General features: G+C 46.9%; 1 protein-coding gene across 14 annotated transcripts in view; it reads left to right on the forward strand.

Moving 5' to 3' along the window:
• The window catches only part of LOC144768069 (alpha-2-macroglobulin-like protein 1), a 618,955-nt gene that overhangs the window by 421,703 nt on the left and 172,824 nt on the right, over positions 1–24,428 (forward strand). For all 14 annotated transcript variants that reach the window (XM_078651444.1, XM_078651445.1, XM_078651446.1 and 11 more), the window contains exons 27-29: positions 735–809; positions 1,435–1,606; positions 13,245–13,456. In XM_078651444.1, the coding sequence (XP_078507570.1) occupies positions 735–809; positions 1,435–1,606; positions 13,245–13,456 (459 nt within the window). The remainder of the gene's footprint in view (positions 1–734; positions 810–1,434; positions 1,607–13,244; positions 13,457–24,428) is intronic.

The raw sequence follows: 24,428 nt of genomic DNA on the forward strand, positions 1-24,428 counted from the left end.
TATGACGCCCCATGGCCAATTGAACAGCAGCACAGCCACCTTCTGCAATGGTACCCTAGCCCCATGGCAAATCCACGCATAGCATTCTGCTTCTGCAGTGGTGCACCACCCATGCCTAATCCACAGCAGCAAATTCACCTTTTGCAATTGTATTCCACCCCATGGCCAATCCAGAGCAGAACAGCCACCTTCTGCAATAGTACTCCACCCCATGGCTAATCCACAGCAGCAGAGCCACTTTCTGCAGTGGTACTCCACCCCATGGCTAATCCACAGCAGCAGAGCCACCTTCTGCAGTGGTACTCCACCCCATGGCTAATCCACAGCAGCAAAGCCACCTTCTGCAGTGGTACTCCACCCCATGGCTAATCCACAGCAGCAAAGCCACATTCTGCAGTGGTACTCCACCCCATGGCTAATCCCCAGCAGCAAAGCCACCTTCTGCAGTGGTACTCCACCCCATGGCTAATCCACAGCAGCAAAGCCTCATTCTGCAGTGGTACCCCACCGCATATCCAATCCACAGCAGTACATCCACCTTCTGCAGTGGTACCCCACCCCATGGCCAAATTCACATCAGCATATTCACCTTCTGCAGTGGTACTCCACCACATGCCCAATCCACAGCAGCACAACCATTTTCTGCAAAGGTTTTCCACCGTTTCCTGGGTAATAGGTAATTTCCCTTGAATAAAGCTGGACTGACCCATACTCCTTCCCTCTCTGTTTCACAGGGTGGTGTTGATGATGACGTCTCTCTCTCAGCCTACATCACCTCTGCCCTCCTGGAACAGGGATTGCCACTTCAGGTGGGTGTGACATGCTGCATGCACGACTGTCTCCAGCTCTCATCTCTCTTCCTCCATTCTTCTCTACTCTTTCAATCGCTTTAATTCCAACTCCACCCTCTTTTGTTGGCTCTCTCCCTCTCCAAAACATATCTCTTACCATGTTCTCACTTATCCCTTTCCCTGAAACATCTCTATTGCTTTTGTGTTTTACCTGTGTCTTTTCCATAGCTTTTTCCACTCCCTTCCTTTGTTCACTTTGCCTCTTCTCCATGTTTTTTCTTCCTTCCTTTTGCCTTGCTTGCATTCTTCATTCTTTCTTCCTTCCACCTTTTCTTTTATCCTCTCTTCTTTTTGCCCTCCTTCCCTTCATCTATCCATCCGTTGTGCTTCCTTGCTCCCTCTTACTTCATTCCATCCTTTTCCCTCTCTTGTTTTAACCCGTCATCGCTTGGTCTGTTCTTCCATTTGCCTCACTATTTCCTCCCTCCTTCTTTCCTATTTCTCTTTCCTCAATCCCTTAATTACATCTTCCTTTGTTCCTTCTCTAGTGTCTTCATCCTATTTCTGCATTGCTTCGGCACTCCTTTTCCCCCTTCTTTCCTTTGAATGGCACCCTGCCTGACACCTGGCTCCCTCCTCACAGGACCCCATGATGGCGAATGGACTGCAATGTCTGAGGAACAGATACCAAGGAGAACCTGGCATTACCAGCGTCTATACCCTCGCACTTCTCTTCTACACCTTCACCATGGCCGGTGATGACGCTGTCCGGGCGCAGCTGGCCGAAGATCTAGAGGCTCTGGCTATTCACTCAGGTATTGACCTTTTCACTCTTACCTTTCTACTCCAGCGCAAAGCTGCCGTCATAGGTAACCTGCCAGGCTGTCATGGCAGGCTCACCAAGTGTATTGTGTAATGGTACAGGCTCCAACAGGTAGAGGGATTTTTGGCAGTGCTGGGGCGGGGAACATCCTTTACAACGCAACTTTTACAACGCAACTTTTACAACGCAAGTTATTACAACGCATTGCGCTGGGGGGTGCTCTAGGATAGGGAATAGTTTAATTACTATCCAACACCTTCCCTACTATCCACGGGGACTGGAGTTGGAATAGTAAATTAAACTATTGACTATCCAGCGCCCCCAACGCAAGTCGTTGTAACGACTTGCGTTGTAAAACCTGCGTCGTAATGGCATGCGTTGTAAAAGCATGCGTTGAAACGTCATACATCCTGCTGGCGCTACCCTAGAAAAAGGAATGATGAGTGTAAAATGTACCCAACTGTTCTACACAGGAGGCTGCACCTCAAACTGCACATGTGCAAAGCGCTTGAGTATCTTTGATCAACTGCACCACCTCTCTCTCTCTGTGTAGAATGAACCAGGTGAAGATGGTGTGTCCCCTATAGTGTATGTGGGTGTTACTCCTATGGTCTGGATTAGTTAAAAAAGCCTTCCTTGGGTCCTCTCTCTCTAGAGCAGAAGAAGATGCACAAACATCCTCAGATCAACAAACACCTGCATAATGTTCTGATCATGTGCAACTAAAGTGCATGGCACGTGCGGACTGTGTGGCATGTGCATTCAGTATTTCCAGTTGTGTGATAGTGAACCAGTGTGAGGCATGACAAGTACTGTTGTGAGCATGGAGATGGCCAACACATCCACACCTCTGTGTTGTTGGATGTAAGCATGGTAGCAGGACTGATGTCTTGTGTTTGATGTGCATATGTGTGTGTTGTAACGTGTGTTGTAGCATGCCTTGCTGCTTGCTGGCAGGTTAGATATCTCACATGCTTGTAGGCATCTACATAGCACCAACCTAGCTAGTGAAGAGTGAGGTGCTTGTGTGCAAATGTATTAACAAGCTCAGAGTCTGTGCAGCAATTTTGAGTTTGGGGTACTACCAAATGAGCCAAATGACTGAAGTACAAATTGCGGCAGTAATCAGAGTTAGTGAAAAGAGCAGGTCTTATTCAATCAATCAATTCATTTATTTCCCTCCATGATCCTTCTTGATCCAAATAACAGACTAACATATCCACCACTCAAATTACTTTCATATTTCAATATATTAATTCAGCACTAATCTTTTTTTTTTAAGTTTGAGTTTATTGAATCAAAAATAGAAACCAGAAGATATAATAACAATGCATCCAATGAACATAGGCTACAAGAATCCGGTATATAAAAGCAAATTGACGAAGAGAGTGAAATTGAATCAATAAACATCTATATCTAAATGAGGGGGGGGGTTAAAAGAAAAAGAGGGAAAATAATGAAAATAGAATATAATTTAAATACAGCATAAGTATACAGTATAACATTGTATGCAAACAATCAAAAGGAATGAATAGTAGGAACATACAATAAGTATCAATTAGTCCAAGGAAGATAATAAAGTTACAGGAAAAAAGACAAGCAAAAAGATAGCATGGAGGTTTATGAACATCATCAGAAGAATTTTTATGAGAAAGAACAGTGGTGGAAACCGGGGAGGGAGGTTTGGACAAATAAGTAGTAAGTGGAATCCATAACAAGTCTCTCTTTATAGCAAGCGAAATGGGGGTAACATAATTGGTATCAAGTCTATGATGAAAGCAAATAGCATTCCACCAAGCCGAATATCTGACTTTTGTGGAGTCCTTTCAATTAGAGGTAATTAGATGGAAGGCTACTGCCAAGAGTAAATCAAGCAGCTTAAAATGAGAAGGAGAGTAAATGTAAATGTGAATGTAGTATACTTGTAAAGCGCACAGCTGCCCCAGCAACGGGGCGTCCCGGCGCTGTATAACTCTGGGGAACCCGTCCTGGCTTTCCCTGTGGGATGGTCCCTTGCTGGGAGTCCCCAAGGTGGAGCCAGGCATCCCCGGAATTGGTGGGGCCGTTGTGGAGATTAGGCAAGCTAATGCCCAGAGTTGCCGAGTGGAACCCCTGATTAGAGTAAGCACCGAAGCGAGAATTATCAAGTCCGCTGACCAAGGTCCACGACCCTGCCGCGTCGGGAATTGAACCCTGGTCCCGGGCTGACTTCTGCTCTCAGGCCTGCTGCCTCTAACCAGTGAGCCACACTACTCCAGAGTGGGGTAAATCTGGTGATAGGGAACCTAAAAGGGCGTTGGAGGGGAGAAGGGGAGTTTGATATCAAATATAACATTTAATCGGGACCAAACTGAATGCCAAAAAGTACTAATAGCGGGACAAAAGAATAGCATGTGGAGTAAATCCGCATTCTGGGAAGGACAGGACCAACATTTAGGGGAAAGGTCTGGGGAAAACGATGCTAGCTTTTTTGGGGATAACAGCAGGCGTTGGTATATAAAGTAAAGAGTCTGGGTAGTGTTAGCCGCTCTGGACGTTTAATGAATCTTCAACCACAACCTATCCCATAAAGAGACAGGCCAAAGTGTTGCTAAGTCCCGCTCCCAGGCCAATTCTGTCTTCGTCTTGAGACGCACAGAGGGAGTTATAAGACATTTGTAAATAGAAGAAGCAGAAGGAGAAGTATCTAAAAGTGGGAAAATAGTAGAGCAAGAGAGGGGCAAATCAGAAGATGAGGGGAGAGATTAAAGATATTGGTGGAGAACTGGAACTAAAAGATCATGTTTCTTCTTAAAGGAATTAGGAAGAAGAAATTGAGTTTGAAAGTTCAGCAAAAGTTAGGGGAACGTTATTCAGTAGAAGTTGAGAAATCCATGTCTAAACCCTTAGATTTCCAAGATTTCCAGAAAAAAGATCGGTTTTTAATGCGAAGCAGCTTGTTGTGCCAAATGGGTTGTTGGGACAAAGAAGTGAGAGAGGGATAAGAAGATGGTAAAAGGGGAATTAATAGATGGCGAGTATGGGCTAGAACAAGAGATTTCAGTAGGGAAACATTGGCGGAGAAAGCAAGAATGTCCGGAAAATCAAACGGTGAAATGAGAGATTTTTCCAAGGATAACCAGACAGGAGGGTAAGTGGGAGATTCTGTGGAGAGCCATCGAGAGGCTTGTTTGAGGATTAAAGAGTAGTGATAAGATTTAAAGTCCGGGAATTTAAGACCACCAGATTCTTTATCGTTTTTAAGGGAAGACAAGGCGATCCGCGAAGGCTTGTTCTGCCAGGTAAATTTTAGTAAGAGAGAGTCCAGACGTTTAAAATAATAACAAGGTATACGAACGGGTATCATAGAAAGAGAATATAAGACGATAGGAGCCAACATCATGTTTAATTGAATCTAACCTACCCCACCACGAAAGAAACAGGGGATGCCATCTGGTGATGGAATAAGTTAATTTTTTAGTGATATAGTCAAAATTAGCTTTCAAAGTGTCAGAAATAGAAGGAGAGAACCATAACCCTAAATATTTCACTTTAGTCGTTTGCCAGGAGAAACCAGTGTGATCAAAGTAATGACTATGACAAAAACATTCAAGGGTAAGACTTCACATTTGTCGCGGTTGAGGCGATAGCCGTAGACCTGCGAAAAAGCATCAACTTGATCTAGAAAGGCAGGGAGGATAGTGTCAGGGTTGGAACAATAGAAAAGGATATCGTCTGCATATACGGACAATTTAACTTGACCAGAGCCGGGGTTGAAACCGGTAATTTGAGGGTCTTGCCGTATCTTCGTAAGAAAAGGCTCCAGTGCTACAATAAACAGTAGGGGAGATAAAGGACATCCCTGTCGGACACCTCTGGAAAGAGAGAAATAATCTGAAATCTTCCCGTTGGCAAAAATAGAAGCTCTGGGGCCAGAATATAAAAGAGAAATAGAAGAAATTAATTTAGGGGGAAAACCAATCCAAGTGAGGGCATGGAACATAAAGTCCCAGCTGATCCTATCAATGGCCTTTTCAGCATCCAAGGTGATGGCCGCAAGAGGATAGTGCAAAGAAGACGCATTACTTAGGACATTAAAGAATACTCTAGAATTATCAGAGGACAGACGTCCTTTAACAAAGCCCGATTGTTCAGGACCAATGAGTTCAGGGAGAATAGGGTCAATTCGTAAAGCAAGTAATTTAGCAAAGATCTTATAGTCAGTATTTACAATGGAAATGGGCGATAATTATTACAAAGAGAAGGCTCTTTATTCTCTTTTGGGATAAGACAAATCATTGCTTCTTGAAAGGTGCCTTTAGAAGAGCCATCAGCAATGAATGAGTTGAATAAAAGAAGCATATGGGGGAGTAGAAGTTTTGAAAAATGATCATAGAATTCAATAGAGAAACCATCTGGGCCAGGTGCTTTACCACATCTTAATACTGAAATCGCATGAGAGAGTTCTGCCAAGGTGATATCTGATTCAAGTGAAGTGAAATCAATATGAGAAGAAGAGGGAGAAGCTATGGACTGGAAGTAAGAGGCACGTTCCGAGGGAAGAGGCTGGGTTTCGGAAGTGTATAGAGTTTTGTAAAAAGTGACAAATTCCTGTAAGATGTCATCATCTTTAAAAAGAGAATTGCCGGTAGTATCAATTATGGAAGCAATCCGGGTTCTATCCTGCCGAGTTTTCAAATAAGTAGCTAAGAAATTTCCCATTCTATTCTGTCCTCCATAATAACGAGCACCTCTCTTCAGAAGGTACGAAGCTGCTGCCTCAGTGGATAACTTATTGAACATAACCTTAGCAGTAATAAGAACTTTCAGAGAAGAGTCTGTGAAGGAATGATAGTAGGAATATTCTAATTGCTTAATTTGAGCTAGAAGTTGAGAAGATTGTTTCTCAAATCGTTTCTTTTGTGTGAGAAACGTAATTGATTATGAAACCCCTAGCGGTTGCTTTAAAAGAATTCCAGATTATGAATGGAGAAGAATCAGGAGTGGAATTTGTAACAAAGAAATCCTCAATAAAAGAACTGAATTGGCTGGAAAAATTAGGATCAGCAAGGAGGGAATTATTAAAACGCCACCTACCAGAGGAGGGGGAGAAAGGGATTAGGTCAAAATCAACACTAATTGGAGCGTGATCAGAAATAAGGATAGAACCTATCTCTGATGCTAAGGCACATTGGGTTAGGGATTTACTAAGAAAGAGATAATCAATGGGGATTGCGTTTTATGAGGAGGGGAGAAATAACTAAATTCCTGAAGGTCAGGATGACAAAGCCTCCAGATATCAACTAGGGATTTACGTCGAATGGCAGAGGTAAATTGATTATGCATTCTGGAATGTATAAATTTAACTGGGGATCGTCTATCGAGTATGGGATCATGAACTTGATTGCAATCTCCACCAAAGATTATATATTCGTCATAAAGTAAAATTAGTTTGTCTGAAATAGATGTCCAAAAAGTGTTCTCAACAGAGACTCGAGCGTAAACATTAAAAATAACTAGAGGCACATTGTCAATTAACAGTTTAGTAAGCACCCAACGACCATCAGCGTCCGATTCCTGATGGGTAACAGAAACAGTGAACTTTTTGTGAACTAAAATACCTACTCCATTTTTCTTCCCTAAAGCTGGGGAAAAGAGAACATTACCGACCCACATTCTAGTTAATTTAGAGGCTTCTATATCTGATAGATTGCAAGGTCAGCTTTCAACCCAGCTAAGTGGGATAAAACTCGCTGTCTTTTAATAGGATTATTCAACCCTTTAACATTCCATGAGGTAACTCTGAATGTAACATGGTAAAAATATTAAATCAATATGAAAAGCATACAATGCAATAAAACATCTGTAAAGCCAAACAATAAACACATTTAAAGAAAACATCAGTGGAACCAATCTATGAACATAGCGAAAACACCAAAAAAGAAAAAGGTTATGAAGCGAGAGCTTAAGAAGAAAGAGTAGAGAGAAAAAGAGGGAACAATAGAGGGCACGTACATGATATTGGAAGAAACAGAGAAGAAAAGAATAAGAAGGAAAGAGGAGGGAAGAAGAAATAAAAGAGAGGAAGTAAATTGGATATGTGAAGGAGAGATGACGGAACACACAGGAGAAAGAAAGAAGAAGAAAGAGTAAGAACTTATATATACCGTTGATCATACGAGGGTTGGAGCGGTGGAAGGCCATAAAGGGATGTGACGACATTCAAACCCACAAGAGGAAAACGGGGAGGAGACAGCACCAACGAGAAGCAAAGAAAACACAAGGAGGAGGAGGACACTCGGGCATACAACCTGTTGGGAAGAAGAAATAAAGTTATATGCATATAGAAAAAACAATCATCTGAAACATAGAAAAAAGAAAAAACATAGTCATATGAGAATATATAAACAAAATATTATGTAAAGCATGCATACGGAGTGAAATATGCATAAGCAATAAAAGAGCAAAACAAACTAAACAGAAGTAGATGCGGAAGACGTATCCATAGAGTCACTTCGGAAGGAGTAGAGGAAGCTCTTAAGTTTCAGCAGTTCCTCATAAGTGGTAGTCTTATTATTAATAGTGACTTTGAATAGACAAGGATGAAAGAGACCATATTTTGCACCAATCGAGCGCAGCTGGGGTCTCATTGCTAGGAATTCTTTCCGGCGATCAGCTGTCGGTTTAGCGTAGTCTTGGACAAAGACGAGCGTGTTTCCAGACCATGTAACTCTGTTCATAGCTCTAGCTGCAGCCAAAACCTTTAATAAATCAGTATATTCCAGGAAATACAATATCATTCAATCAATCAATCAATCAGGTCATTTGTATAGCGCACTACTCACCCGTAGGGTCTCAAGGCGCTGGGGGGGGGGGGGTGCCGCTACTGCTCGAACAGCCAGGTCTTGAGCTTCTTCCTGAAGGAGAGGTGGTCTTGGGTCAGGCGCAGATTGGTCGGAAGTGAGTTCCAGGTCTTGGCGGCCAGGTAGGAGAAGGATCTTCCTCCTGTTGTCGCTCTTCGGATGCGGGGGACGGCGGCGAGGGCGTGGTTGGTTGATCTGAGGAGGCGCTTGGGAGTGTAGAAGTTGATCCGGTTGTTGAGGTAGCTCGGGCCTTGGTCGTGTAGGGCTTTGTGCGCGTGGGTGAGGAGCCGGAAGGTGATTCTCTTGTTGACCGGGAGCCAGTGCAGATCTCTCAGGTGTCCGGAGATGTGGCTGCGTCGGGGGATGTCGAGGATGAGTCTCGCCGAGGCGTTCTGGATTCGCTGGAGTCTCTTCTGGAGTTTGGCAGTGGTTCCGGCGTAGAGGGCGTTGCCGTAGTCCAGTCGGCTGGTGACGAGGGCTTGGGTGACCGTCTTCCTCGTCTCGGTGGGGATCCACCGGAAGATCTTACGTAGCATGCGCAGGATGTTGAAGCATGACGAGGAGACGGCGTTGACTTGTCTGGACATGGAGAGGGAGGAGTCCAGGATGAAGCCCAGGTTGCGTGCGTGGTCCGTCGGTTTGGGTGCGGTGCCCAGGGCGGGGGGCCACCAGGAGTCGTCCCAGGCGGAGGGCGTGGAGCCCAGGATGAGGACCTCCGTCTTGTCTGAGTTCAGTTTCAGGCGGCTGGTCGTCATCCATTCGGCTACGTCTCTCATCCCTTCGTGCAGGTTGGCTCTGGCGGTGGCGGGGTCGTTGGTCAGGGAGAGGATCAGCTGGGTGTCGTCGGCGTAGGAGATGATGTTCAGGTTGTGTTGGCGTGCGATGGCCGCGAGGGGGCTCATGTAGACGTTGAAGAGGGTTGGGCTCAGCGAGGATCCTTGGGGTACGCCGCAGATGACTTTGGTGATGATTCCACGTGGTTTACTCATTGAGGAGGAGGGGACATGGTGTGGCAAGGAACCTAAACGATGTGCTCTTTGGATGTTTAAGGTGGTGGACTCTGGAAGTTTGAGCAGTTTAGGTAGGAAAGACTTAAAGAAGGAAATCGAGTCTGACCCTTCTGTCCCTTCAGCCAAACCATAAATACGGAGGTTATTACGCCGATTCCTGTTTTCCAAATTCTCAACTTGTCTATGCAGGGTAGATATTTGAGAACATAAGGATTCAACCTTAGCTGTAGAAGAACTTAAGGATTCGACGTTGTGTTCCAATGTAGTGACACGACTTTCCACACAAGACCACTTCTCAGAAAGTTCCTGAAGAGTAGAAGTTGTTTCCTGAAGGGTGGTGGTAGTTTCTTCAACAAAAGGACGCAGGGCCCTAATTTCCTCCAATAATAGTTCCATGGTGACTGAAGAAGCTGGTGCAGGAGGAGATGGTGGGTCTTTTTTCAGTCTCTTAGTTGACGCTTTATTGCTATGAGTAGTCGGAGTGCTACCCATTGATGACGCACTTTTTGGCGAGGAGTTGACAGTGTTCTCCATATCTAAACAGTGAAATCGGGAGCCGGTGGAAAGTAAGAATTTGTGTGAAGAAGAGTTGGAAAGAATCCTCTCTTTAAGTTGTTTTCCCATAGGTAAAATCCAAGGAAGAAGTACCAAATAGCATTTGCGTTCAATGAGTGCAATAATACAAAACCTAATATAAACAAGGCATCAAAAATGGAAAAGGAGCACCAAAGGGCAAGACGTAAATAATAGTAGAAAATTACTCATATGACTGTATACTCTCAATAAAGCAACATAAGCATGTTAAAGTTATCTGAGGTACAATCCTATAATCATGAGAAGAAATTACATCAAATAAACAGAACCTCAATGTAGCATAACTATACATTTAATAAATGCATTTAAATGAGGAAGTTTGCAGGCAAAGGGCAAAGCAAGCAGTCAAGGGCATGTTTGTTGAGGGGAAACTGAAAATGCGTTACAGGAAGTCTCTTAGTATGAGGTATTTGAAGGTTGAAAGGATGTTAAATATGACCAATGCCCAACAAAGCACACAGAATGCGGAGGTCAAATAGTTGAACAGTGCTGAGCCACTGTATTTTTTTAAAAGAAACACAATTTTCCACTCTTGAGAGCGACGTACCGCGTTGAGGCGGAAGCATTAATGACAGCGTCAGGTGAAATGGCGGCACTCTGCAGGGGAGACCTCAGCAAGGGAGAGGTGATTCATGAGGTTACTTCTCGAGGAATGAAATAAATAAAAGAGGGCAGCCTTGAAGGAAATGCGGCAACGTGAGAGTGCGAGGAACGGCAGTCGCACATAGGAAGAGTGCACTAGGAGCGGAGCTCGGTCAGCACTCGCTGTAAAATGGCTTGCGGGGCCGCTTATATTCCGCGCAACACTCACTTGCCCATAAACTTGTGTTCCGGTTAGCGAAAGCCTAGCAATCTCAGGCTCGCAGAGAGCCCAGATGTTCTGACGTCGTATCCCGCATTTTAGTGACGGTCCAAGTAGAAAAGAAGTCTCGAAGGGCCGGTCCTCGTCCCTGCTCCTCAGGAAAGCTAGGAAGCCGCCGACATCTCCCATGGGCGCAAGCCACGCCCCCCACCACTAATCTTTTATGGGTTCCGGAGTAGCGTGCTACTCACCGAAAAGCGCTTTGACGCCTCATCAGGCGTAGTAAGTGCTATATAAATGCATTTGCAATCCAATACAATTTTATGGAGGTGGGAAAGCACCTAATGCAGATTTTAAACCAAGTTGGAGAGCACTCAAATCTGGACATGCATGAGTTTTTAAATCCCAGAATATACACATTCCTAAGTAGAAAGAGGTTACATTTTGAGCAGGGGTTTGAGCCACAAACTCTTCTCATACTTCCAAAAACAGGTACTGTGCACCTGGGAAAAACCCTAGTTGGGGCATGGCTTAAACCCTAGCCAGACTGGCAATTGTGAGTAGGAGGCTAAGTGCATGGTAGACTGCTGTCCTGGCAGAACAAGACTAAGCCAGCATGCCTCGTGTGATCTACCCGCCCTCATTCCTCCATGCAAACCCTAATCTTGCTTTTAAGTTGCAGAGGTTCTTTGTATTTCTTGATTGCATAATGTGGCATACTCATGCCCTGCAAAAATGTCCTGTCAGACACATTCACTGCCACTTTGCAAATGACTCACACTTGTGCGGTGAAGTAGATATACTCCAATTCAGTGCTGGAATTGGAAAAGCAATTACTATAGGAGCCCATACATTAGAGGTGAAGGTGTGCCAGGGAAAGGGGATGGAGTAATAAGGGGAGCAGTCATGAAAAGTTGCACTTTAGAGTCAACTTCTACACTTTTATAAAATGTGTGCCAAAACAAATTTGCAACAAGGACACATGTGACTCTAATCTGAACTGTCTTACTAAATTGATCACATAGAGACTGCATGTTTAAATATCTTAGAAGGTTAAAGCATTTGCTGCAGAGATCTTTGTGTGTCCAGTAATTGTCAGTGTATAATAATAAGGATATATTAATTCAAGTGGTTAATGCACTTGCTGGAGAGATCTGGGTTTTACTTTGAAAAATGTTGTGGCTAAATCAAATGGGTGCTAAGAAGATAGCTTGTTCCCTGCCTTCTTTGATGGCACTTTCAAAGAGTGTCCAAAAAAGGTACACAGCCTGGATTCTCATATTCGTTGAAGCGAAACAACATGTACTCCAGTGAGATGGTATGCCCATGGGTTAAAGTGTACTAGAAGGGGGAACTTGGTGGTAGCCGTCTGCCCTCCATGCAGGCACACTTGTTGCCATAGTTAAGTGTGCCTCACAAAGACAGTAGTTTATTCAGTAATAAAGCAGGAGGTAATGGACCACCAAATATCTACTTGGCAGCTTTATCACCAGCTGCCAGCATGGAAAGCCTGGAGCCAGACCAGGAGCATGACTTCCCAAAGAGTACATGTCAGGCCACATGACATTGCACACAAGATAAGCTGGACGGCAACTGTAGTAGGGAACTACAACAACTTGCCAGGAGCAGTAAGGGATTGGGCGGACATACTCAGTTGATTTGAAAGGGAATGTCTTGAGTTGGAGTTGAACCAAGATCACCTGATCAAGATTTTCTATCCAGTTGGCACATAAACCTAAATCTCTTTGACACCAACATAAACCACAAATGCTGATACTATGGGCCCGATTCACAGAACTAACTTAAGACAAAATCCTAAACTTACTACTTTTGGTATTCAATGAAGTTAGGATTTTGTCTTAAGTTTGTCTTAAGACAGACTTAAGTTAGGATTTTGTCTTAAGTCTGCTTAAGACAAATTTAGGACAAAATCCTAACTTCTGTGAATACCAAAAGTAGTAGGTTTAGGATTTTGTCTTAAGTTAGTTCTGTGATTCGGGCCCTAAGCCACCAGCCATGTACTGACGGGGTCGTCTGTTCACACTTTTCATTGTCTCCCCATTACCTCTAGAGTGCTGTGCAAATTGAGATGAGGACCGCACCTCCTCATTTTGATAGCCCAATCATGGCCCCCGCAATATTGGTTCATGTAGCTCATTCTCATCTTAGAAGCACCACAGATCCATACAACACCATCTATGAACCTACTGTCTTGTTATTTTGTTAGATTCTGATCACTCCTGTGCAGTGTGAGGCGCTTCAGAAGATTAGGCGTAAGGCAGCGGAGGTAGTGATGGATGCTCTTGATATAGCAATACTGTTTTATACTCGCAAATACTCCAAAAAAAAAAAATGCATGTCTGACTTCTTGTCCTTTTACAGATGGACAGACACACTGGGCATATACTCCCCAAACCCCGTCTGACTACTTCTGGAGTCAGCCCGAATCAGCCGATGTCGAGACCACGGCCTACGTCTTGTTGGGGTACCTCGCCATAGGGGACTGGTCGCAGATTGACATCAGCAATGCGGTGGCCATCGTGAGCTGGCTCTCCAGGCAGCAGAATGCCTATGGGGGCTTTTGCTCCACACAGGTAACATCTCGCCTGCTGCATAATGGAGAACGGGGTAAACAGGTTTGCTGGATATCAGTGTGTTGATGCTGATGAAGTGCATTCATCATTTCCAGTCTCTGCCATGTACAGTGATGTCATCAATGATGTCATTTCAGCTGTCATTAGTGATGTTATCAATGATGTCATAGAGCATGTCATGTGTGATGTAATATGTGAGGTCATAAGCAGTGCATGGCGAGGGCGCCAGTTATGAGGAAGAGGTGTGGCGCCGCGGCTAGGGCGACTGACTCCGAAATCTGGGGATCACGGTTCGATCCCCGGCACCGGCGGCAGATTAGCCCAGCACCATGTGACTATGGGCAATAGCTTGCTTAATCTTCCCGACAGCCCCCAGCGCCTAGAGACCCTATTGTGCTTGTGCGCTTTACAAATGTGTATTATTATTTTTAGTTCATTAAGGGCCAGATGTAGGTAAAATAGATTTACCGATTCTTAATTACCGAAAATGACCGAATTTTACCGATTCGGTAGTTAAGAATCGGTAAATCTTGGGGTGGATATGTAGGTATTCCAGATGTGCTGGAATAACGAATCGGAAAAATTCGGTATTTACCGATTCGGTAAATACTGAATCGGTAATGCCCATTCATTCCTATGGGCTTTGAAGCCCATAGGAATGAATGGGCATTACCGATTCGGTATTTACCGAATCGGTAAATACCGATTTTCACAAGGGTGCAGGGGGTGTCACTTTGAAACCCTCTGGCCCCCCCAAAACAGGCTCGGGTGCCATGTGGCAGGCATACATGCCCTAAGGGCAGGTCTGCCTGTCACATGGCAAAGGTGTGCATGCACACATGTGCATGCACACCGGAATCGGTATTTTACCATCAAATTGGATTTGATGGTAAAATACCGATTCGGTAAGGCCTCTGGGACTCAGAAGAGTCCCACCTACATCTGGGTGCCTCAGATTCGGTAAATTTACAGAATTTTTATTTTACCAAATCGGTAAAATTACCGAATCGGTAATTTTACCGATTCTGTAAAAAATGCCCCGACATACCTGTCACCCATTTACCGATCGGTAACGGCCAAAATCGGCCGTTACCGGTCGGTAAATGGCCTGAAACGGCCACCTACATCTGGCCCAAAGTTAACTAAAACGGGTGAAGTTCAATGGTGTTTTGAGTTAAAATGTTATGTTTTTACTGAAATTTTCATCTAAGTATAACGTCACTTTAACCTTTGTGTTTTCAGTGAATTTCTGTGTTTTTTCTATGTTAAGGTAAGATATTATTTCCATACCTAACTCTGCCAACCCCCCACTGCGCATGACCTTTGCCCATGTGCGGCATGGGTTTGGCTACAGGGCCTGGCCTGTCACCTGGTTCTGCACCTAAGCAGCCGCAGTCAGCCAACCCCCATGCATGGTGTTTGGCTGTACACAGTGTGGGGTTTGCCAGAGAGCCTGACCAACCCACACTACATTAAAATCCCTTGACACGCTCAGCTTTTGTACAGGCGCTGCATGGCCAAGTCCCAATGTGTGCCCCAATCCTTCTTACTCCCCTACCCCACAAGCATATGAATAATTTTCTTGTAAAATTTTGAGGTACAGTTGTACTCCTACAATACCGTGACCAAGTGTAACCTTCATGGTACAGCAAGACAATGCAAGCTCCAGTGGAATTACCATGGAGCTCACGGGAGGGTCATGCTGGGTCCCGTGCAAGTACCATGACATCTGCAGCCTGAAATTATGTAATTTATTTTCTGGCCTCTGGGTGGGGCAGGTGCTCCCCATCAGTTTCAGGGGTTCAGGACTCCCCTACTCTTCCCTCTTCTATCTTACTTTTTGTTTTACTAGTTGAGGACCCGGGAATGAGTCCCTGTGGCCTGTAATGATGGCTGGAACATTTTTCTTCAAGTTGCAGTCGACCAATCAGATAGTTTGGTCCTGTGGGACTGGTACTGGTGCTGCGGAACCAAAGTGGCCGACAGGAGAAAAAGTTCTTTCAGCAAACAGAAACCCTTATTTTTTAAATAGCATGGGATTCCCGCAGGGCCAACATTCCAGATATACCTATATTTTAACCCGTTCATGATCACCCCAAGCACCTCTTTAAATGTGAACTTCTCATAAATGGCTTAATGGATTTAAAACAAATAGGGAAAAGCATGGATTGTTTTTTCTGTATTGTTTGCCACAATTTCCTATGGAAGTCAACAAGGGACCGCCCTCGGCCTACTCTTGATGGATTACCCCAAAACGTTTTGTGAAGAAGCTTAGGTGGATTAACTTTGTTTTGGAAAGTTCCATGAAGTTTTGTGAAACTGCACCATAGTTGATATGTATATATATGTGTTCACTGAAAAAAACAAAGATTAAATTATCGTTATAGTTAGGTGAATTTGTGAGTGAGAACATTAACGTTTATAACTAAAAAATCACAGCAATGTATCAATCAATCAATCAATCACGGCATTTGTAGAACGCGCTACTCACCCGGGAGGGTCTCAAGGCGCTGGGGGAGAGGGGTAAGTTACTGCTCGAACAGCCAGGTCTTGAGCTGCTTCCTGAAGGAGAGATGGTCTTGGGTTCGCCATAGGTGGGTGGGGAGGGAGTTCCAAGTCTTGGCCGCCAGGTAGGAGAAGGATCTTTCTCCGGCGGTGGCTCTGCAGATGCGTGGTACGGTGGCAAGGGCGTGGCTGGTCGATCACAGCTGGCAGGTGGGCGTGTAGAAGGTCAGGCGGTCGTTGAGGTACTTGGGCCCCAGGTCGTGGAGAGCCTTGTGTGCGTGGGTGAGGAGTCTGAACTTGATTCTCTTGCTGACGGGGAGCCAGTGCAGGTCTCTCAGGTGTCCGGTGATGTGGCTGTGTCGAGGGATGTCCAGGATGAGTCGTGCAGAGGCGTTCTGGATGCGTTGGAGTCTTTTTTGAAGTTTGGCTGTGTTTCCGGCGTAGAGGGTGTTCCCGTAGTCCAATCGGCTGGTGACGAGTGCCTGGGTGACGGTCTTCCTGGTTTCGGTGGGGATCCATTTGAAGATCTTGCGGAGCATGCGCAGGGTGTTGAAGCATGAAGATGAGACGGCGTTGACTTGTCTGGTCATCGACAGGGAGGAGTCCAGGATGAAGCCCAGGTTGCGTGCGTGGTCAGTTGGTTTGGGAGCGGTGCCCAGGGCCGGGGGCCACCAGGAGTTGTCCCAGGCGGAGGGTGATGATCCCAGGATGAGGACTTCCATCTTGTCTGAGTTCAGTTTAAGGCGGCTGTTCTTCATCCAGTCGGCGACGTCTTTCATCCCTTCGTGTAGGTTGGCTCTGGCGGTGGTGGGGTCGTTGGTGAGGGAGAGGATCAGCTGGGTGTCGTCGGCGTAGGAGATGATTTTGAGGTTGTGTTGGCGTGCGATGGTTGCGAGGGGGCTCATGTAGACGTTGAAGAGGGTTGGACTGAGTGAAGATCCTTGTGGTACGCCGCAGATGACTTCGGTGGCCTCGGTTCTGAACGGAAGGAGGCGGACTCGCTGGGTTCTTCCGGCGAGGAACGAGATGATCCACTCCAGTGCTTTCTCTCGGATTCCGATGTTGCTGAGGCTTTGAACTAGGGTGCGGTGGCAGACAGTGTCGAACGCCGCAGAGAGGTCCAGGAGGATGAGGGCCGCTGTTTCCCCGTTGTCGATCAGGGTTCTGATGTCGTCGGTGGCTGCGATCAAAGGCGGTCTCGGTGCTGTGGTTGGCCCGGAACCCGGACTGCGAGGGGTCGAGGGATCCGTTTGTCTCGAGGAAGGCGGCAAGCTGTCTGTTGACGGTCTTCTCGATGACTTTGGCCGGAAAAGGAAGGAGCGAGATGGGACGGTAGTTCTTGAGGTCGGTGGGGTCCGCCTTTGGTTTCTTCAGGAGGGCGGTCAGCTCGGCGTGTTTCCAGCTCTCCGGGAAGGTGGCGGTGTGGAAGGAGGAGGTGATGATGTCTCGGAGATGGGGTGCGATGATGGCGTCGGCTTTGTTGAAGACGTGGTGTGGGCATGGGTCGGTTGGTGATCCGGAGTGGATGGAGTTTATCGTGCGGGTGGTGTCTTCGGTGCTGATCGGGGTTCAGTTGCAGAGGGTGGTGGTGGCGGGCGTTGGTTCGGCGGTAGGGTGCGTGGTCTGTGCGTCGAAGCTGTTGTGTATGTCGACGATCTTGCGGTGGAAGAACGAGGCGAGTGAGTTGCAGAGGTCTTGCGAGGGAGTGATGTCGTTATTTCCGGCGCTGGGGTTGGAGAACTCTTTGACGATGCTGAAGAGTTCCTTGCTGTCGTGGGCATTGTTGTCCAGTCGTTCTTTGAGTGCCGTCTTCTTGGTTGCGCGGATCAGCTGGTGGTGTTTGCGGGTGGCGTGCTTGAGGGCGGTCCTGTTGTTTGTGGTGTGGTCGAGCCGCCAGGCTTTCTCGAGGGTGCAGCAGTTCTTCTTGGATTCCTTGAGTTCGTTGGTGAACCAGGGGGTTTTCTTGCTGCCGGGTCTGCTGGTAGGGTTCTTTAGTGGTGTGAGGTCATCGGCGCAGGCGGTCAGCCACTTATTGAGGTTGCTGGCTGCTTCATTGGGGTCCGTTGTGCTGGTGGGGGTGTTCTGGTTGAAGGAGACGGTGAGCTGTGCGGCAGTGATCTTGCTCCAGCTTCGGCGGGGAACCTGTTGCGGGTGGTGGTGGGCCGTAGTTCTTCTGAAGCTGAAGTGGACGCAGCTGTGGTTGGTCCAGTGGAGTCCGGTGACATGGCTGACGGAGATGTGCTTGCTGGATGAGAAGACGGGGTCAAGCGTGTGGCTGGCTTAGTGGGTGGGGGTGTTCACCAGTTGCATGAGTCCGAGGTTGGCGAGGTTGTCCAGCAGGGCGGTGGTGTTTCGGTCGTTGTTGTTCTCCAGGTGGAAGTTGAGTTCCCCTAGGAGGATGTAGTCGGCGGAGGGAAGGGCGTGTGGACTGATGAAGTCTGCGATGTCTTCGCTGAATTGCGTGCGTGGTCCCGGTGGTCGGTAGATGAGGGTGCCTCGGAGGGTGGTCTTGGGGTCGGTGTGTATCTGGAAGTGCAGGTGTTCGGCGGCGGTGAAGGTTTCGTCAGAGTTAGTCGAGATGCGGATGGTGTTCTTGTGTACAATGGCGATGCCTCCTCCCGTCTGGTTGACGCGGTCCTTCTGGGTGATCTTGTATCCGTCCGGGATGGCTATGGCGATGTCGGGCGCTGAGGAGGCGTTCATACAGGTTTCGGTGAGGAAGGCGATGTCCGGTGCTGTCGCGTCGAGCAGGTCCCAGAGTTCCACGGCGTGCCTGTGGACGGAGCGGGTGTTGAGCAGGATGCACTTCAGGTGGTTGCTGCTGGTGCTCGACTTGGCGGGGGTGGTGCAGGTCCGGTAGCAGGTGAATCGGCAGGCTTGGAAAGCGAAGGGTCCGTGGGTGCGTCTCGGGGTTGCTCGGTAGCAGGCAGGGTTCCGGCCGGTATTGAGTGCTAGAGAGTGGCCGCGTCGTGGGTCTGTCGGGGATTCTTGCATCGGCGGCTGGGGCCAGGGGTTCTGGCACTGGCCGCGGTCCAGGCGCGGACGGGCGCAGACGGGCATGCCTTTGGCGCGCCTTCGGCGCACAATCGGAGTGCCCACTGCGCGTGAACGCTGCGCGTGCGCGGGGGTGACATAAGAGGGCAGCCGGGAGGAGGATCGGCGGCGAGTCGGCCAATGGGCTGTCGGGGGGCGGGGCCGCAGGGAGGCAGCGGCGGGAAACCCTGGAGCTCTGGTGCGGGCGGGCGGCTCAGCGGCGGCTGGGTCGCCCGGGCGAAAGCAGGCAGGCAGGCAAGTGAAGGCAGCAGGAGGAGCGTGGGGGCGACCAGGCCACTGGAGTGGCACAGTGGACGCTCCCGAGGGGTGGACGAGGCTCCCTTAAGAGGGCAGCCGGGAGGAGGGTCGGCAGCGGGTCGGCCAATGGGCTGTCGGGGGCGGGGCCGCAGGGAGGCAGCGGCGGGAGACCCTGGAGCTCTAGCGCGGGCGGGCGGCTCAGCGGCGGCTGGGTCGCCCGTGCGAAGGCAGGCAGGCAGGCAAGTGAAGGCAGCAGGAGGAGCGTGGGGGCGACCAGGCCACAGGAGTGGCACAGTGGACGCTCCCGAGGGGTGGACGCGGCTCCCTTAAGAGGGCAGCCGGGAGGAGGGTCGGCGGTGGGTCGGTCAATGGGCTGTCGGGGGGCGGCGCCGCAGGGAGGCAGCGGCGGGAAACTCTGGAGCTCTGGTGCGGACAGGCTGCTCAGCGGCGGCTGGGTCGCCCGGGCGAAGGCAGGCAGGCAAGTGAAGGCAGCAGGAGGAGCTTGGGGGCGACCAGGCCACAGGAGTGGCACAGTGGACGCTCCCGAGGGGTGGACGCGGCTCCCTTAAGAGGGCAGCCGGGAGGAGGGTCGGCGGCGGGTCGGCCAATGGGCTGTCGGGGGGCGGGGCCGCAGGGAGGCAGCGGCGGGAAACTCTGGAGCTCTGGCGCGGGCGGGCGGCTCAGCGGCAGCTGGGTCGCCCGGGCGAAGGCACGCAGGCAGGCAAGTGAAGGCAGCAGGAGGAGCGTGGGGGCGACCAGGCCACAGGAGGGGCACAGTGGACGCTCTGTATGTATCATGAATGTATCAGTTATAGTTAGCAGCACTAACCCCTGCCATGCACTGCTTATGACCTCACATATGACATCACTCATGACAGTTCTATGACATCTCCAAATGACATCACTGGTGACATCATCCAGACTTTTTTTGTATACATTGCTCTCTTTATAAACGGCTACAGCTTGAGAGGTCTAAATTTAAGTACAAAATAACTCAGAAGAATATGAGCCATGATAAAGGCCACCAGAGAAACAACTCTCTTAGCTATAGAAAGTGTGGGTTGTGTACCACATTGACCATATACTGTACACTTCACAGATAGCGTAGTTCACATTAACAATCAACAACAGATATATGGGAAGCCCTCATTGGCTACAGTATTTAATCTATTAACACCTGTTCAAAGCAAGGAGAGTTCCTAAAAATATTGAACATTTCTTCCAAAACAATGACTTAGTATGGACAGCTTTTATCTGTATCAAACCCCTGTCAGTCACCAAACTTACATTGAGAAATATATTTGATATAAGTAGAGAAGTAAATACTGTAAACAATATTCATGCTATGGAGAGAGTTTATTCTGTACCAGACTGTTTGTAGACAGTGAAACTCTCATGACAAATATATTATAGAGTAATATATTATAGGGTAATACAAATTAGCTACTCAGCACAGTATACACTCTATGTGAAACTTGTCCAAAGAGTGACTATTCACTTAAAATAACCAAAGTCTGAAGGTGCTAAAGATCATACTACTTGCATCCTTCATACTGTGGTACAAGCTTTACAGATAGACCATCTTCTGAAGCAAAACAAGCACATGTACATAGGTTAAATCCTGGCACACACAGTCTTCCATAGAAAATGTCATGGTGAGATGATTCTGTCTAATAACTCAAGGCTGCTTACAATACTTAATTTGTAGTAGGCAAACTTGTGTGGAACGTGCAGACCTTAAGTTGTCAACTGTCACCTGTACACAGAATTCTTCAGTGCAAATATTTATACTGTGTTTAATGCCTCTACAAAACTATGATACATTAGAAGTACATACATTTTGTAAACACCTAGACCCATTAGATGGACACAGGCTGTATACAATTAGGTAGAAAAGTAATATGGTACCCGCCACTATGTAAACTACAACATTTACTAGCACACTGAGTGCATGATGTCATCAGTGATATCATCAATAATGTCATTTGTGATAGCAGCAGTGATGTCATAAATGATGCCATAAATTGTCATGTGTAATGTAATATGTAAGGTCATAAGCAGTGCATGGAGGGGGAGCACGTTATAGTTAGCTCTGTATGGGGCGTAGGGGGCAGGGTATCTCTACCGTACCACTTATATTATTTTTTGTTATAACTACAGGACAGGGGACTAAGTCTCTGAGCCCTGTTATGGCTGCCAACAACTTTTTTCACATGTTGCTGGCAGCCAATCACAGTGCTAGCTCCTGTGGGAGTCAGAAAAAGCTCCCTGGATCAGAGTGCTCGATTTTTCTTAAACTGGGTTCAGGAGACTCTCGCGAGAGACCCTCGAACCCGGCTGTCCAGATATACAAATATGTTTTAACCTTAATTTCTCAAAAACTACTAAACAGATTTACACCAAATTATAAACAGCACTGTTGGTGGACCAAGATCTGGCTTCCTGCCAAATTTGCTGGTTTTCCGTTCATCGGTTTTTGCAGTAGCGCTATTTAAAGAAGTCTAGTGAAAATGCAAGGGGATTTTGAGTTTTGGGACCCTCCCCTCATTGCTCACCCAAAAACTTTCCATGCACAAACTAGGCAAACAAGAGCACTTTTAGGGAAAGTTTAGTGGAAATTTGTCAAACAGTGCGAAAGATTTTTAGCAACACAAAAAAACGCATTTCCTATTGAAATGCAGGCCTAACTATAACTACACAGTGGAGACTGATATATTTGTATGGAAAATGCATTTTTTGAGTTGCTAATAACTTTGACCCCATTTGAACAAACTTTACAAAACTTTACAAAAGAGTGCTCTTTTTTGCCTAGTTTCTGCATGGAAATGTTTGGGGTGATCCGTCAACGGGGTGGAGATGGGAATCAGGAAAAGGGCAACTTGTTCAGTTTGTGCCTGTGCCTTTGTACCTGTATTGCTGCGGTACTTCCTTGCACAATAAACCTAAGGCAAATACTTTGGAGTGAGCTTTCTTTTCTGCTGCAAGAGGTTTGTGGAACTTGATTTATTTTTGCCACTCACGCCAACTGTCGCACTGCTGTCTATAGGGCTGGGGACCTCGTGAGACTGGTGGAGTTATATATATATATATATATATATATATATATATATATATATATATATATATATATATATTACCTACTGGCGGTCGCCAGTAGGTAGTTATAGTTAGGATCTACTTTCCATAGGAAATCTGCAACATTCTATTGGGAATAACTTTGGCGCCGGTGGACGAATCTTTGCGAATTTCTCAAAGAAGATGGCCCGCTCCGCTCTACTCCTTCCCTGAAAGTTTGGGGGGGGGGATTCGTCAAGCGGGGGCTGAGATAAAAGGGGGGTCCCAAAACGTGTTTTCCCCATCTTAATTTCCATAGGGCGGTTGGACTCACTTTTAGCCCGAACGGCTGAATGGTTTTCCACCAAACTTGGCAAAATTGTAGGGATTGGTAGCCCGATGTGCTTTTGCTATGTCTCAAGATATGTGCTCCAGTGGATTTTGAGTAATTTAGGTTCAGAAAATATATATATCTATAGCAGCTCACCCGTGAGCTCACCCGTACGCTTACGGTACGCTTACGGTACGCGTACCATACGCGCACGTACGCGTACCGTACGCGTACCTCTAGTGCGCGAGCTGCATTCTGATTGGCTGCCAATGTCTGTCAACACTCCAAAACAGAAACTGTTGGCAGCCATCTTGTGCCTCGGTAGACGGAGGCACAGGAAAGCAGAAAAACAAACGTGTAGAACTCAAAGAGGGGGCAGGGTAGAAGCATTCTGACCCCCTAGGCCTGCTCAGGGGGTCCCACAAGGACCCCCAAGGCCCAAAAAAAAAAAATGTTCGGAATGTCGCGGGGTACGCTTACGGTGTGTGTACGATGCGCGTACCTCATTTTTTTTAAAGAAAAAAAAAAGATTTGGGGGCCTTGTAGAAACACCCTGACCCCCCTAGGGCTGTTCAGGTGGTCCCACAAGGATATTAACATATATAAACGTTATCCGCTAATAGAATTAGCATTTAAAAAACCTTGCGAGTTCACTGAAAAAACCAAAGGTTTCAGGCCTTATATAGTTAGGAATTAGCCCATAAAAAACCTTTGAAATTCACTGAAAAAACCATAGGTTTCACACCAGTTATAGTTAGGAATTAGCATTTAAAAACCCTATGAAATTCACTGAAAAAACCATAGGTTTCACACCTGTTATAGTTAGGAATTAGCATTTAAAAAAACCATTAAATTCACTGAAAAAACCATAGGTTTGACACCAGTTATAGTTAGCTGAACATTTTACTCATACACACACATACCCCACACACATACCCCCCACACATACACACCCCACACCCACCCCCCCACATCCCCCTCACACATACCTCACACACCCACACCTCCACCCACACCCAAACACCCCACACACCCACACACACACCTTACACACCCACACCCCCACCTACACCCACACACCCACACCCACACCCACCTCACTCCCCCCCCACACACACACCTCACAGACACGCCCCACACATCCCCCACACACACACACCTCTGACACACACCCCACATACACACACACACACAACCACACACACACCTCACACACACACACACACACACCCATACACACACTCCTCACACACACACACCCACACACACCCCCCACACACACACACACCCACACACACACCCAACACACACACCCACACATCCTACACACAAACACCCCACACACATACCCCCCCACATACAACCCCACACCCCCTACACACACACACACCACACACACACACATTATTATTATAATTTTTTTTGAGGGGGTGCGTGCCCCGGTACACGTATCGGTACACGTACCGGTACGCGTACCCTGGAGAAAAAAAGAAAGACAGAGTTTTTTAAAAATGTAGCATTTTTATATAAATTGGAGGTGGTTCTGAAAAGAACTGTTTTTTTTATTCTTATTGTTGTTTTATATTTTTTTATTGTTTTTTTTAACTTTTTTTACTTTTTGGCTTTTCTGAACAATTTTATATTTTTTTGTAGTTTTTCTGGGGTCAAACAAAACACAGGGAATTGCAAACATCTCAACTGGAGCAAAAAAAAATAGAAAAAAATTAAAGTTGCTTGCTGCAGTGATGGTTGTCTGCAGCTCAATTGAGTAAAGTGATTCTTTGCTCACCA

Source organism: Lissotriton helveticus, chromosome 7 (genome assembly GCF_964261635.1).
Source record: "Lissotriton helveticus chromosome 7, aLisHel1.1, whole genome shotgun sequence".
NCBI classification, from domain to species: domain Eukaryota; kingdom Metazoa; phylum Chordata; class Amphibia; order Caudata; family Salamandridae; genus Lissotriton; species Lissotriton helveticus.